The following is a 16,789-nucleotide window of genomic DNA, read 5'->3' on the forward strand; positions in this document are numbered from 1 at the left end:
CTCTTCAGTTTCATCAGATACTGTTTCACCCACTCCTTACTTCCACTGTTGCTGTTAGGAAACCATCTTTCTGCCTGTTACTCCTTCGAAACTGTCTTAAGCCAGGCTCCTCAGAAGTGTGCTTGTAGTTTATTTTTGGAGGTGATGCCAGGAATAAGAGTGGAGGACCAGGAAAGGTGTGCCAGGAAAGGAGGGAGATACGATTTTTAGGCTATCACTGCCGTGGACCACTAGAGCACAATCTCGCTGAGCCCCTCTAAGAAGCCATGTGGAATGTGTTTTTAAATTGTCCAACAGAAGAACAGAAAATGCCTCAGAGTTGCCTCACAGAGGAGAAGAAAGGTTCCCATCCTCCGTTAGTCAGAGGTTTCCCCGTGGCTTGTTAACTCCTAGTACTTCCAGGTTGTGCATCTCTAAATGCAGAATAGGTTTCCACGGGCAGCCAAGATGCAGGGATAGACAGGCCTTAACAGAGAAGGGAAAATGTTGCTTGAGTTGATGATGCTAGAGTCGATGTGAGATTCTGTCAGGTTGTAAATGTGTGAAGTGTGTTGCCAGAATTGGCTCGATTAAAAAGTAGGGTACTACAGCTTACAAGAGGTGTTGAGTAAGTAAGCAATCCATCTTTTCTCCTCTGGCTGCTTTTGAGATTTTTCTCTTTGTCTTTTGTTTTCTGCAGTTTTACTATGGTGTATCTAAATGTGAATTTAAAAAATATATTTACTTGGAATTATTTGACTTTATGAATCTGTGGATTGGGGTTTCCACAATCTTCTGAAAATTATTAGTCGTGTCTTTTCAAATATTGTCTGTGCTTCATCATTTTTCTCCCTTTCCTCTGGGATTCCAAATAAACATGTTCTTATTCTATCTCCTGAAATCCCATTTCAACATATATTAGACCCATCTGATTCATCTGCCATGACGTTTACCCTCTTATCAATATATTCCCTCTTTTTATCTCTCTGTGCCGTGTTTGGCTCAGATATTTCTTCTGACCAACTTCTAGGTTGCTAAAATAATTTCTTTTTGAAATTTTTTATTTATTTTGAGACAAGGTCTCACTCTGTCACCCAGGCTGCAGTGCAGTGGCGCAATCATGGCTCACTGCAGCCTCAACCTCCTGGGCTCAAGTGAGCCTCCCACGTAGCTGGGGCTACAGACACACACCACCACACTTGACTAATTTTTGTATTTTTTGTAAAGACCAGGTCTTGCCACATTGCCCAGGCTAGTCTCAAACCTCTGGGATCAAGTGATCCAACCATCTCAGCCTCCCAAAGCACTGGGATTACAGGTGGGAGCCACTGCACGTGGAAAATTATTTCTAATATGGTATTAAACCCACTCACTGAGTTCTTCTTATCAGTTATTTTCAGACATTTTCCTTGGTTATTTAACACATTTTGTGTTTCACTTTTATAGTTTTCTATGACCTGGAGGTATTTCATGCTTATTTTTTCCCTTTCTTTCTGAAGTTTTATTTTTGACTCTGTATATAAGCATGCTTATTTTTTATTTAACATGGTAACCATAGTAGAATGTAAAACCAATGTGGGATAGTTAAATATTCCTCTTTTCATTATGTTTAACAAATAAAAGAGCATACAAATATCCAGCTATTTATCTGCACTTGAAATACTGATGGCAATACCATGTTCCTTTTATCTCATATCTAAGCATTTTGAAAGAGTTTTTTTAAATATAAGGTTTCTATGTCTTCACCTTGTATTCATTCACTTTTCAAAAAACTTTTAGAACAGTTTCAGTTTTACAGGATTATTACAAAGATAGTACAAGGAGTTCCTATTTATCCCACACCTAGTTTTCTCTATTATAAATATCTTACTCTTGTATATTTGTCATAATTACTGAACCAATATTGATACACTGTTATTAATAAGTCCATATTTTATTCACATTTCCTCAGCTAATGTTCATTTTGTATTCCAGAATCCCACCAGGAAGAGCAAATTATATTTAGTTGTCTTGTCTCTTTCCATTCTTAATTGTGACAGTTTCTAGACTTCCTGGCTTTTGATGCCCTTGAAAATGTTGAGGATTGCTTGTCAGATACTTTGTAAAATGTCAATCCATTGGGATTCATCTGACATTTTTCTCATAATCAGATTGGAGTTAGGTGTTTCAGGCAGGAAGACCACAGAAGGAAAGTGGCATTCCCATCACACGTAATCAGGGGCGCATACAATCATATGATGTGTCACTGCTGAGGTTGCCGCTCATCACCTGGCTGGAGATCGTGATCCTCTACTGTAAAGTTCCTCTTTCTTCTCCCTGTCTGTGTTGTTCTCCTTGGAAGTAAGTCACTCAGTACAGTTATACTTTACCTTCTTAAGGAAAGGAGTATCTATATAAATATTTTTGGAATTCTTGTATTATGGCAGACTTGTCTTATCCCTGACTTATTTATTTACTTATTCAATCATTTATTTATATCACTATGGACGCATGAATATTTATTTTATGTTTTGGGTTATAATCCAACACTACTTTATTTATTGGGAGCTCTTTCAGTCAGCTCCTGTATCCCTTTGACATTCTCTCATCATAGTGGGATTTTGTTGTTTGGTTGTTTTGTTGTTTTCTTTGTTGTTAACACTTTCTTTCTTACTGGCACTGTAAGATGCTCCAAACTAATCCTGTATATTTCCTGCGTCATAGCACCTGCACCATCTTCCATTCCCAGTCCTAGAATCAGACGTTTCTCCTAGGAGCTCTGGACCCTTTTGGTTCTTGTATTAGAGAGTGGTATTGGAAATCAAGATCGGGGCACTAAGCCTATTGCTGTTTGGCTGTTTTCCTCTCTCAGCTGTCAGAGCAAGGAAACATATATGTGTGTCCTAATCCAAGCATATACACACATATATCTAGAAATTTTTCCATATTTAACTATCTGTATTTAGATTAAGCTAAATGTGAATTTATACACATGGCTTCAACCCTCATTTATGACCACATTAATCATTCTGGACTCCTTCCTTGCTTAGCTGTAATCTCCTACCTTAAGAATAAGAAATTAGATTCTCACCATCTGCCATCCATTTGCTTAATATGTATGTTTTCAGCATACATGTTATTCGTCAGCTCAGGTGATCCTAACAACATACCACAGACCAGGTGGCTTAAAAAACAGAAATTTGGCTGGGAATGGTGGCTCATGCCTGTAATCCCAGCACTTTGGGAGGCCGAGGTGGGTGGATCATGAGGTCAGGAGATGGAGACCATCCTGGCTAACACAGTGAAACCCCATCTCTACTAAAAATACAAAAAATTAGCCAGGCATGGTAGAAGGCACCTGTAGTCCTGGCTACTCAGAAGGCTGAAGCAGGAGAATCTCCTGAACCCAGGAGGCAGAGGTTGCAGTAAACCAAGATCACGCCACTGCACTCCAGCCTTGGTGACAGAGCGAGACTCCGTCTCAAAAAAAAAAAACAAAAAAAAAACAAATTTATTTCCTCTCAGTTCTAGAGGCTAGAAGTTTAAGATCAGGGTTTCATACTGGCTTGTAGATAATTTATGTAAATGGAATCATACAATATTTTTGGCCTTTTGTAACTTAGTTCACTTAGCGTAATGTCTTCAAGGTTCATCCATGTTTTAGCATGTTTCAGAATTTCTTTCCTTTTTAAGGCTGAATAATATTCCATCATATATGTAAAAAACATACCACATTCTGCGCGTCCCTTCATCCATCACTGGACACGTGGGTTACTTCCACCTTTTGGCTTTTGTGAACGGTGTTGCTGTGACCATGGGTACACAAATATCTGCTCATATCCCTGCTTCCAAAGCTTTTGGGTATATACCCAGAAATGGAATTGCTAGATCCCATGGTAATTCTATTTTTATTGTTTTGAGAAACTGCCACACCGTTTTCCATAGCACCTGTACCATCTTACATTCCCATTAACAGTACACAAAGGTTCCAATTCCTCTACAGCCTCACTAACACTTGTTTTGTTTTGTCTTTGGAGGAGGGAGTTTTATTTTAATGAGTAACAAGATTTTTTATAATCTTGCTAATAATCTTATTAGATTATGTATAGATTATTTTGGGGGTATATATGATATTTTGGTTCCCATATACAATGTGTAGTGATCAAATCAGGGTAATTGGGATATCCATCACCTCAAACATCTATCTTTTTTTGTGTGCAGAGAATGTTAAAAATCAACTTTTCTAGCTATTTTCAAATATACAATAAATGATTAATCTTCACCCTACTATGCTATCAAACACTAGAGCTTATTCTTTCTATCTGTGTGTTTATATCCATTAATCAGCCTCTCTTCACCACCACCCCCATCAGCCTTCCCAGCATCTGGTGACCACTTTTCAACTCTCTACTTCCATGAAATCCACATTTTTAGCTCCCACATATGAGAACATATGATATTTCTCTTTCTGTGCCTGGTTTATTTCACTCAAAATAATGGCCTCCAGTTCCATGCATATTGCTGCAAATGACAGGATTTCATTCTTTTTTTTTATAGCTGAATACTATTACGTCATATATGTAGACTGCATTTTCTTTACCCATTCTTCCGTTGCTGAATATTTAGGTTGTTTCTATATTCGGCTATTGTGAATAATGCTACAATAAACATAGGGGTTCAGGTATCCCTTTGATATACTGATTTCATTTCCTTTGGATAAATACCTAGTAGTGGGATTGCTGGATTGCATGGTAGTTTCATGTTTAGTTTTTTGAAAAATTTCCATACTGTTTTCCATAGGAGTTGTACCAATTTACATTCTTACCAACAGCATATGAGGGTTACCTATCAGATGAATAGTTTGCAAGTATTTTCTCCCATTCTACAGACTGTCTCTTCACTTTGTTGATTGTTTACTTTGGTGTGTAGAAGCTTTTTAATTTAATAAAGTCCCATTTGTCTATTTTTGTTTTTGTTGCCTTTGCTATGTTTGCGCAGACCAATGTCCTAAAGCATTTCCTCTGTTTTCTTCTAGTAGTTTTATCGTTTCATGTCTTACCTTTAAGTCTTTAATTCATTTTGAGTTGATATATATATAGTGAGAGAAAACATCCTTCTGTATATGGATATCCAGTTTTCCCAGCATAATTTATTGAAGAGGGCATCCTTTCCCCAATGTATGTTCTTGGTGCCCTTGTCAAAAATTAGTTGGCTGTAAATATGTGGATTTATTTCTGGATTCTCTATTCTATCAGTCTGTGTTTTTATAACAATACCATGCTGTTTTGTTACTATAGCTTTGTACTGTATTTGAAGTCAGGTTGTGTATGCCCCTAGCTTTACTCTTTTTGCTCATTTTTGTTTTGGCTACTTGGGATCTTTTGTGGTACCATATGAATTTTAGGATTTTTTTTTCTATTTCTGTAAAGAACATCCTTGATATTTTGATAGAGATTGCATTGAATTTGTACATTACTCTGGGTAGTATGGTCATTTTAACAATATTAATTGGTCTGATAACTGCAATATGGAATGTCTTAACATTTGTTTATGTCATCTTCGATTTTTTTCCTCAGTGTTTTTTACTTTTCTTTGTAGAGGTCTTTCTCTTCCTGAAATTTATTCCTAGGTAATTTTTTTGTAACTATTGTAAATGGAATTGCTGTCTTGATTTGTTTTTCAGCTAGTTTGTTATTGGTGTAAGAAACACTACTGTCTTTTGTTTTCTTTCTTTTTTTTTTTTTTTTTTTTGAGACGGAGTCTCACTCTGTCACCCAGGTTGGAGTGCAGTGGCGTGATCTTGGCTCACTGCAAGCTCCGCCTCCCAGGTTCACACCATTCTCCTGCCTCAGCTGCCCCCCCCCCACTCCATTAGTTGGGACTACAGGCGCCCGCCACCACGCCCAGTTAATTTCGTTGTATTTTTAGTAGAGACGGAGTTTCACTGTGTTAGCCAGGATGGTCTCCATATCCTGATCTTGTGATCCGCCCACCTTGGCCTCCCAAAGTGCTGAGATTACAGGCGTGAGCCACCACGCCCAGCCAGAAACACTACTGTTTTTTCTTTGTTGGTTTTGTATTGTGCAACTACTGAGTTCATTTACTAGTTCTACACATTTTTTTTGGTGGAATCTAGGTTTTTCTATATATAAGATTGTGTTGGCTAGATGTGGTGGCTCATGCCTGTAATCCCAGCACTTTGGGAGGTCAAGGTGGTGGGGATTGCTTGAGAGGAGCTCAAGACAAGTGTGGACAACATAGTGAGACCCTCTCTTTTGTATATATATATATACAAAAATTAGCCAGGCATAGTAGCACCTGCCTGTAGTGCCAATTACTTGGGAGGCTAAGGCAGGAGGATCACTTGAGCCCAGGAGTTTGAGGCTGCAGTGAGCCATGATCTGAGTGAGATTCTGTCCCCCTTCCCCCACCAAAAAAAAAAAAAATATTGTGTCATTGTGTCATCTGCAAAGAAGAACAATTTCTTTTCCAACCTTGATTCTTTTTTTTTTTTCTTTTGTCTATTGTTCTGGCTAGGACTTCCAGTATTATGTTGAATAGGGGTGGTAAAAGTGAGCACCTTTGTTTTGATCCAGTTCTTAGAGGAGAAGCTTTCAACTTTTCCCCATTCAGTATGATGTTAGTTGTGGGTCTGCGACAGATACATGGCTTTTATTATGTTGAGGTATGTTCCTTCTATGCCTAATTTGTCGAGTTGTTTTTTTTTTTTATCATGAAGAGATGTTGAATCTTATCAAATGTTTTTTCTGCATCTATTAAGACAATCATAAGGTTTTTGTTCTTCATTCTGTTGATGTGATATATCATATTTATTGATTTGCATATGTTGAACCACCCTTGTATCCCTGGGATAAATCTCACCTCATCATGGTGAATTCTCTTTTTGATGTCTTGTTGGATTCATTTCGCTGGTATTTTGTTTTGAATTTTTGCATCTGTGCCATCAGGGATATTTGCCTGTAGTTTGTTGTTGTTGTTGTTGTTGTGTCCTTGTCTGGTTTTGGTGTCAGGGTAATACTTGTCTTGTAAAATGAGTTAGGGAGCATTTCCTCCCCTTCAAATTTTTGGAATAGTTTGCAGAGAACTGATATTAGTTATTCTTTATAAGTTTGGTAAAATTCAGCAGTAAAGCCATCTGGTCCTGGGCTTTTCTTTTTTGGGAGACTTTTTTATTGGAGATTCAGTCCTGTTACTAATTATTGGTCTGTTCAGGTTTTCTATTTCTCCCTTGTATAATCATGGTAGGTTTTATGTGTCTAGGAATTTATTCATTTCCTTTAGGTTTCACAATTTGTTAGCATATAGTGGTTCATAAATAGTCCTTAAGGATCCTTTGAAGGTTTGTGGATCCACATCAGTTGTAATGTGTCCTTTTTTTGTTTCTGATTTTATTTATCAAATCTTCTCTCTTTTTTTCTTGGTCACTCTAAGTAGCAGTTTATCGATTTTGTTTATCTTTTTTAAAAACCAACTTTTTGTTTTGTTGATTCTTTGTATGTTTTTTAGTCTCTATTTCATTTAGTTCTGCTCTGATCTTTATTCTTTCTTTCTTTCTACAAATTTTAGGTTTGATTTGTTCTTGCTTTTCTGGTTCCTTGAGGTGCATTATTAGGTTGTGTATTTGAGATCCTTTTACTTTTATGACCTAGGTGTTTATTGCTATAAACTTTCCTCTTAGCAGTGTTTTTGCAGCATCCATAGGTTTTGACATGTTGTGTTTCTATCTTCATTTGTGTCAAGGAATTTTTAAATTTATTCTTAATTTCTTTCCTAACCCAATGGTCATTTAGGAGCATGTTGTTTAATTTCCATGCATTCTTTTCTTCCCCAGAATGTCCACTTTCATCCATGTATTTTTTTAGTTTCAAATATTCCTCTTGTTTTTGATATCTAATTTTATTCCACTGTGGTCAGAGAAGACACTTGATATGAATTCAATTTTTTTATTTTTTATTTTTTATTTTTTTTGAGACGGAGTCTTGCTCTGTCTCCCAGGCTGGAGTGCAGTGGCGCGATCTCGGCTCACTGCAAACTCCGCCTCCCGGGTTCATGCCATTCTCCTGCCTCAGCCTCCCAATTAGCTGGGACTACAGGCGCCCGCCACCACGCCCGGTTAATTGTTTGTATTTTCGGTAGAGACGAGTTTCACCATGTTAACCAGGATGGTCTCGATCTCCTGACCTCGTGATCCGCCTGCCTCGGCCTCCCAAAATGCTGGGATTACAGGCGTGAGCCACCACGCCCTGCCGAATTCAATTTTTAAAAAAATGTTTGAGACTTGTTTTGTGTCCTAACATATGGCTAATTCTGGAGAACGTTTCACATGCTGATTAAAAGAATGTGTATTCTGCACTTTTCATGCAAAATATTTTGTAAATGTCTGTTAGGTCCATTTAGTCTGAAGTACAGTTTGAATCCAGTGTTTCTTTGGTGATTTTCTATCTGGAGTTCTGTCCAGTGCTGAGAATGGAGTGTTGAACTCCCCAACTATTTTCATGGAGGTCTATTTCTCCCTTTAGATGTAATTATATTTGCTTTATATATCTGGGTCTGTTGAGTGCGTATAGCATTTCTTTTTCTTCTTCTTCTTTTTCTTTTTTGTTTTTTTGAAACAGAGTTTCACTCTTGTTGCTCAGGCTGGAGTACAATGGCACCATCTCGGCTCACTGCAACCTCCGCTTCCCACGTTCAAGCAATTCTCCTGCCTCAGCCTTCCCAAGTAGCTGGGATTATAGGTGCCCACCAGCACGCCTAGCTAATTTTGTATTTTTAGTAGAGACAGGGTTTCTCCATGTTGGTCAGGCTGGTCTCGAACTCCTGACCTCAGGTGATCCGCCCACCTCAGCCTCTCAAAGTGCTGGGATTACAGGCATGAGCCACTGCGCCTGGCTTAATGCAAATAACATTTCTAAATAATGCTATATCCTCTTGCTGAACTGATTTATTTTTTATTATCTAATGACTTTCTTTGTCTCTTTTTATGGTTTTTGACTTAAAAGTCTTTTACCTACCATAAGAATAGCTACTCCTGCTCACTTTGACTCCATTTTTATATGCCTTCACTATGGATCTTCATGTATCTATACAAGTGAAGTGAGTTTCTTATAGGCAATATATAGTTGGATTGTGTTTTATTTTAATCCATTCAGCCAGTCAATGTCATTTAAATGGAAAATTTAATTCATTTACATTACATTCAAGGTTATTATTTATAGGTGAGGACTATTCCTGTCATTCTGTTAGTTTTCTTCCGGTTCTTTTGTATATCCTTTGTTCTTTCATTCCTTCTTCTTGTTTATCATTGCAGTTTGGAGGTTTTCTGTGGTGGTAACATTTGACTCCTTTCTCTTTCTTCTTTGTATTATTGATATGCCATTGAGCTTTATGCTTTTGTGTATTTTCATTATGGTAGATACCATCCTTTCACTTCCAGATGTAGGACTTCCTTAAGCATTTCTTGTAGGGCTGATCTATTGTTGATGAATTCCCCCAGGTTTTGCTTACCTGGGAAAGACTTTATTTCTTTATTTTTGAAGGGTAGCTTTGCTAAGTATTGTATTCCACACTGGCAGTTAGAACTTTGACTATATCATCTCATTCTCTCCTGGCCTAGTAGGTTTCTGCTGAGAAATCCACTGTTAGTATGAGGAAGATTCCCTTATATGTGACTTGATGCTTTTCTCTTGCTGATTTTAGAATTCTCTTTTTGCCTTTACCTTTTGGCAGTTTGAAATTCATGTGCCTTGGAGAAAACCTTTTTGGGTTAAATCTATTTGGAGATCTTTGAGCTTCCTGTACCTAGATATCTATATATCTTGCAAGACTTGGGAAGTTTTCAGCGATTATTTTGTAAAATAGGTTTTCTATGTGTTTGCCCATCTCTTCACCTTCTAGAGCTCTCAAAATTCAAATATCTGGTTGCTTTATGGTATCCCATATGTCATATAGGCTTTCTTTATGTTTTCTTATTCTTTTTGTTTGTTTGACTGGGTTATTGCAAAAGACCTGTCTTTGAGTTCAGAAATTCTTTCTTCTGCTCCATCTAGTCCATTGTTAAAGCTCTTAATTGTATTTTTTATTTTATGCATTGAATTCTTCAATTCCAAGATTTCTGTTTGATCTTTTTCTTTAGTATCTATCTGTTTGTTAAATCTCTTATTCAGATCTTGAATTGATTTCCTACTTTCTTTGTATTGTTTGTGTTCTCTTATATCTCACTAAGTTTCTTTTTTTCTCCTCCCTCTCTGAGTTTCTTTAATATCATTATTTCAATTCCTTTTCAGACATTTCTTAGATTTCCTTTTTGTTGGGATCTGTTACAGAGAATTATTGTGTTCCTTTGGAAGTATCATGTTTCCTTGCTTTTTGATGTTTCTTGTGTCTTGCACAAATACATTGGAATCTGTGGTATAAAAGTTGCTTCTTTCAGTTTTATAGATCGGCTTTTGTAGTGGAATACCTTTTCCTTTGGATATTTCTTCGATGTTGGTTGGGTAGGTTGCTTTGGCTTTAATTCTGGATGGGCACAGTAGTGTATTCTCTGCATGATTTCTTCAGCTATATAATGAGCGTCAATGATGTCTCTGAGTTTTTCAGTGTCTTATGCTGTGGTTGTTATTGAAGGCTATGGTGTGGCTTTGTTGGGGACAGGAGAACCAGGCAGGCTGGTCCATGGACACCAGTGGTAGGGACAGCTGGCTAAACATCGGGTTCTTGAACCCCCTGGCAGCTTACATAGGCACTAGTAGTAGCAGGTCTGGGTAGACCAATTCTTGGGCCTCCAGGTGGCTTGCTTGAGTGCTGGCAGTGGCAGCCGTGGGCCAGATGGGTGTCAGGTCCTCAGGCCCCTTGGCAGCATTCATTGCAAAAGCATTGGCAGTAGCAGCAGCAGGCCAACCCTTCAGCCCCCGTGCAGCACATTAGTACCAGCAATTGCAGTGGTTGACTGAATTGACCAATCCCCAGGCCTCCATGTGGCACACACATGTGGGTGCCAGTGCCAGTGGAAGGTTGGGCAGGCGAGTCCCAAGGTCTTCAGTAAATCCACATGGTGGCAGTGATGGGCAGGGCAGGTCTATTCTCAGGCCCCTGAGAGGCATACATAAGTGCCAGTGGTGTCAGGCAGGGCGGAACAATCCCAGGCCCCTGGAGGGTATATGTGAGTGCCAGTAGTAGCAGGCGGGGCAGATCAATCTGCCGGCCCCTGGACAACACGCATATACACTGGCAGCGGCAGTTGGGGTGAGCTGACCTCTAGGCTTCTGAATGATGCATGTGGGCACTGGTGAAGGTGGAGATAGGCAGGTCTGGCTTATCCTCATGACTCCAATGGTGCTTGTGGGTGCCACTTGCAACAAGCAGGGTGGATCTATCCCCAGGTCCCCAGACAGCATGCTGGGGCACTGGTGCTGGTGGCAGTGGACAGGTCAGGACCATCCTCAGGCCCTCAGATGGTGTTCATGGGCACTGGCAGTGGTGGGCAGGGCAGGTGGATCCCTAGGCCTCCAGATAAAAAATGCATGCAGGCTCCACTGGTGGAAGCTGCAGGTGGGTTGGGTATAACCTCAGGTCCTCCAATGGTGTATATGGCCACTGGCTATAGTGAGTGGAGCAAATTGATCCCTTTGCTCCCAGACTCATTTTTTAATTAGGTTGTTTGGTGTTATTTTTCATTGCTCAGGTTTAAGTTTTCTGTGTATTCTGGATATTAATGTTTTATCAGATATGTGGTTTGAAAATATTTTCTTCTATCCTGTGGATTATCTTTTTCTTCTGTTCATAGGGACTTTTGAGGCACAGCAATTTTTAATTTTAATGAAAGCTATTTTTCCTTTTGTTTCCTGGGATTTTGGTGTCATATCCAAGAAATCATTGCCAGATCCAATGTCTCGAATATTTTTCCCTATGTTTTCTTCTAAGAGTTTTATTGTTTAGCTCTTAACATTTCAGGAATTAACTACTGATAACACCCAACAACTTGGATGGATGCTCAATTAAATAGCCACTTTCAAAGTGTTGCATACTGTATGATTCCATTTATAGAACATTTTAGAGGTAACAAATTGTCGTAATAGAAAACAGATAAGTGGTTTTCAGGGGTAAGGATATGTGGGCAGTTGTGAATCTTAAGTGGTAACATGACGGAGTTTCTTCTATGTGATGTATTCACTCTTGTGTTCCGGTTGTGGGGGTAATTACATGAATTTACACATGTGATAAAGTTTTATAGAACTATGCTAAATAAATAAATAAAAGAGCGCCTGGAAAAGTTGGTGATATCTGAATAAGGTCTGTACCCGAGTTAATGTCGTATCAGCATCAGTTTCCTAGTTTTGACAATGCGTTAGGATTATGTCAGCTATTCCCATTGGGAAAAGCTGGGGAAAGGGTACTTGGAAACTTCTTGTGAGTCAAACAATTTTGAAATAAAATAATTTAAAATTCTATTTTAAAATCTCTTCAATGTTTGGCCATTGTACTAAGAATAAAATCTAACCTATTTTGCAAAGCATACAATGCTTAGCATGATGTAGCCCTTTCCTGTCTCTTCTCTGACCTTATCTGCTTACTACTCTCCCCCTTCTACTAGGCACGAGCCATCATTGACAGAAATAGACACTTTCCTGTCAATTCCTCAGGCATGGTAACTCCTCTCCCACCTCAGGGACTTTGTAACTGTTGTTCCTTCTGTCTAGAATTCTCTTATCACAGCTGTCTCATGAAAGGTACATACTCTCCTCTGGGTGGTGAGATTTTTTTCATTATTTGTTCAACAAATATTTATAAATGCAGGTTTGAGAGGCAAAGCCTCAAGGCAGAAGTGTAGTTTTGAACATACTGGTTTGAGGTGCTTCTGAGACAACTAGAAGTCACGATTAAAAATCTAATTAGATCCTCAGTCTAGAACTAGATATACAGTTTGGGATCTGGCTTACAATTGGATGAGTTGTACAGGAATTGGATGATACTTGAAGCCATGTTAGTGAAATGAGATCACGTAGGAAGAGAATATACTCTGAGAAGAGAGTAAGGCCAGACCCTGGGAACCACTAATAGAGCAGGAGGGAGTGATAACCAAGCCAAGTTAGAGTGTCTCAAATGGGAAGATTCATCCCATGTATCAAATGCTGCTAAAAAATCAGGTAAGATCAACAGAACTATGTTTATTAAATTTAACAACATGTATAGCCATATGTTGACGATATAACTAGAAAAATACTATTAAAAATAATAATCCTATTTTTAATATGATTATTTTTAGTAGCAATACTATTATATATATATATAATATATTTTGAAATACTATTTAGTATATTTTAAAATACTATTTAAAAATAATAATATCGTAATAATAATACCAAGCATGGTATCTCACACCTATAATCCCAGCACTTTGGAAGGCTGAGGCAGGAGAATTGCTTGAGCCCAGGAGTTCAAGACCAGTCTGGGCAACATAGCAAAACCCCATCGGTACAAAAAACACCAAAATTAGCCAGACGTGGTGGCACACACTTGTCATAGCTACCCGGGAGGCTGAGGTGGGAAGATTGCTTGAGCCTGAAAGGCAGACGTTGCAGTGAGCTGCGATTGAGCCACTGCGCTCTAGCCTGAGTGACAGAATAAGACCTTGTCTCAAATAATAATAATAATAATAACACAAACATTAGCAGTAATATAATGAAACCTGTTCTGTCATAGATCACTAGTAATAACATAAATTGGTATAATTCTTTTAGAAATTATTTTGGCAATATGTATCAAGGGAGTTTTGTTGTTTGTTTGTTTGTTTTTAGAGATGGGTTCTCACTCTGTTGCCCAGGCTGGAGTGCAGTAGTGTGATTATAGCTCTCACCGTAGCCTCAAACTCCTGGGCTCACACGATCCTCCTGCCTCAGCCTCCTGAGTAGCTGGGACTATGGGTGCACACCATGCCAGGCTAAAAGGTTTTTTTTTGTTTGTTTGTTTTTTCTTTTGGAGACAGAGTCTCTCTGTTGCCCAGGCTGGAGTGCAGTGGCATGATATTAACTCACTGCAACCTCCACCTCCTGAGTTCAAGTGATTCTCCTGCCTCAGCCTCCCAAGTAGCTGGGACTACAGGAGCCTGCTACCAGGCCCAGCTATTTTTTGTATTTTTAGTAGAGACAGAGTTTCACCATGTTGGCCAGACTGGCCTCAAACTCTTGACCTTAGGTGATCCATCTACTTTGGCCTCCCAAAATGCTGGGATTACAGGCGTTGAACCACTGTGCCCAGCCTAAAACAGTTTTTAAAGTGTTTATAACTTTTGACCCAGCAATCACACTTCCGAGAATCTTATCAAAAGAAATAGTCCTAACCATAGAAAACACTGTGTATCTCATGATGTTCCTAGCCATAATATTACCAACAGTGAAAAAAATAAAACCACCAAAATGTCCAATACAGGAGTGTTAAGCAAATGATGGTAATTCACTCAGTGAAAAATTATGCAGACATTCAAAATGATGTTTATAGACTGAACATGAATATAAAACAGTAGCCTGTACTTGGTAAATCTGAAGAAAACACTAATGTGGTTTTTGCCTTTTTGATGATTTTTATGTGTTAATTTTTTCCATATTTATAAAATTATCTTTAATGACCATGAATTACTTTCTTAATCAAAAAAAATATATTTTTAAGCTTGTTTATATGATTATATTAACTTTTTCTTGATATTTTTCCTACAATCTTCTTATATGTGTTATTTATTGTATTTTACTTCCATCTTACTCTTTGCTACATTAAGAATGCTTCATTTACTCTTTGCTCAGCAGTTATACAAAAGGTCGTTGTATTTAAAATTCTGAATAGTAAATATGATTTTCAGAAACAAAATTAAAATATCTATTATTATTTATTAGGCAAACCTATACTTCTCTATAAAAACCATCAAATAGGCTGGGTGCAGTGGCTCATCCCTGTAATCCCAGCACTTTGGGAGGCTGAGGCAGGTGGATCACTTGAGGTCAGGAGTTCGAGACTAGTCTGACCAACATGGTGAAACCCTGTCTCTACTAAATATTAAAAAAATTAGTGGGGCATGATGGTGCATGCCTATAATCTCAGCTACTTGGGAGGCTGAGGTAGCAGAATCGCTTGAACCCAGGAGGTGGAGGTTGCAGTGAGCCGAGACTGTGCCACTGCATTCCAGCCTGGGCAACAGAGCAAAACTCTGTCTCAAAAAAACAACAAAAAAAAAATCATGAAATGAGTATTCTTCAGGAAAGGACTTCCTTGACCATTATTCCTACTTCCCACAATGGGTTCTACTATCAGATAATCCCTTCGCCCCTCGAATCCCTCCTTACTGGCACTCATGATAACAATCTTAAAGGTTCCTTTGTGAGTGGATGCCATGTTTTTAGAAAGTTAAACAAAAGCAGTATTAGAGGATTAGGATAAAATTCTAGACTAGCCCTTATCATCTGATTTTTTAATTCTAGAAATTTCCCATAGTAAAACAGTTGCTTCTGTTCTAAAAGTACCTTACTAGGAATAATTCCAACTCAATTCCCCTTCTCCTTATGTATCATGAGAAAAAGGGAGCTTTTCAGATCGATCTGATTTCTAAGAGCATTTTTCTTAAAGCCTCCAGATATCGTTTGAAACCTGCCTTGAAAGAATATGTCATTTCGAAGGCAGGCTCACGTAGAAAGAATTCTAACAGATGAGTTTTAGAAACTCTACACTGTATTTCATTGAGATTAAAACTAGGGTTATTTATTTAAGTATTCCCATAGTTTCATTTCATCCAGGATTCTGATTGTGTGTAGAGATTTTGACGAGTTGGAAACTGTATTGTGACTTATTTATAATTCATTAAGTTCGCATGGGGAGGAGGCTATAAGGTGGAAAGAACAAAGCTGAATCTTGAGCACACAATAAATTTACAAATGTAAACAATATCTTAACCACAATAATAAATTCAATATATCATGATGTCATATCAAATTGCTTTAGCTATGAAAATAATAAAAAATGCAATTTTGTTTTGTTTTTACAGAATTCCATAGTACTCAGCACACAGATGGCCACATTGGGACAGAAGCCTATCATACATACAATTCTGAAGAGAAAAGCCTATGTATCCAATGAGAAAATGAAAAAGGGGTATTTAATTTTTTAAATTTTAAATATGGAAATATGAAAACTTAAACTAGATTTTAAAATCCTAGTGGCACTTAATGGAATATGTCTTATATGTTATTTTCAAGTGCCTTCTTTTATAAAACACAAAAAAATTTATAATCAGAACTAATTACTAACTTAGAAAATGCTAGACTCTTGGATTAGAGTTTTACAATGTGTCCATACCTAATCCTCAATCCAAGAGCGTCATTTGAGTTGGTGGCAAATCCTGGAAGTATCTCAAAATGTGTCCTGCTGGTTTATAAAAGTCAACCCCGGTGGTGTCCAGTACCCATACACACACACACACACACACACACACACACACACACACACACACACACTACAAATTCTACCTGAGACGCAAGATACATTACTGTTAAAGTTAGTAGGTTATCACAAGGTATAGACAGACTTCCTTAGTCTATTAAGCACCTAGACACGGCAAGGTGCTTTTAACTAAAGGATAAAGTACCTGCCTTCAATAATCTTTCATTTAGTGCGAGAGACAAACAAGAAACAGACATTATATAGGAGTGAGGCCAGGGTGCAGAGGAACACAAAGAGGGTGCACCAACTCTGGCCTGGAGGAGGGGGAGTCAGGGAGGACTCCTAAAAAGGTGACATCGGCATTATTGAAAAGAAGTAAAACCTAGCCAAC

At 38.2% G+C, this 16,789-nt stretch overlaps 1 protein-coding gene across 15 annotated transcripts in view; it reads left to right on the forward strand.

The window, feature by feature from the left end:
• Positions 1-16,789, forward strand: part of CATSPERE (catsper channel auxiliary subunit epsilon) — a 178,293-nt gene that overhangs the window by 47,165 nt on the left and 114,339 nt on the right. For 14 of the 15 annotated variants that reach the window (XM_073011892.1, XM_073011898.1, XM_073011894.1 and 11 more), the window contains one exon: positions 16,004-16,110. The exons of the other annotated variant lie outside the window; for it this stretch is intronic. In XM_073011892.1, the coding sequence (XP_072867993.1) occupies positions 16,004-16,110 (107 nt within the window). The remainder of the gene's footprint in view (positions 1-16,003; positions 16,111-16,789) is intronic. 15 annotated transcript variants of the gene reach the window in all.

The sequence above is a fragment of the Chlorocebus sabaeus genome, chromosome 25 (assembly GCF_047675955.1).
Source record: "Chlorocebus sabaeus isolate Y175 chromosome 25, mChlSab1.0.hap1, whole genome shotgun sequence".
Lineage (NCBI taxonomy): Eukaryota > Metazoa > Chordata > Mammalia > Primates > Cercopithecidae > Chlorocebus > Chlorocebus sabaeus.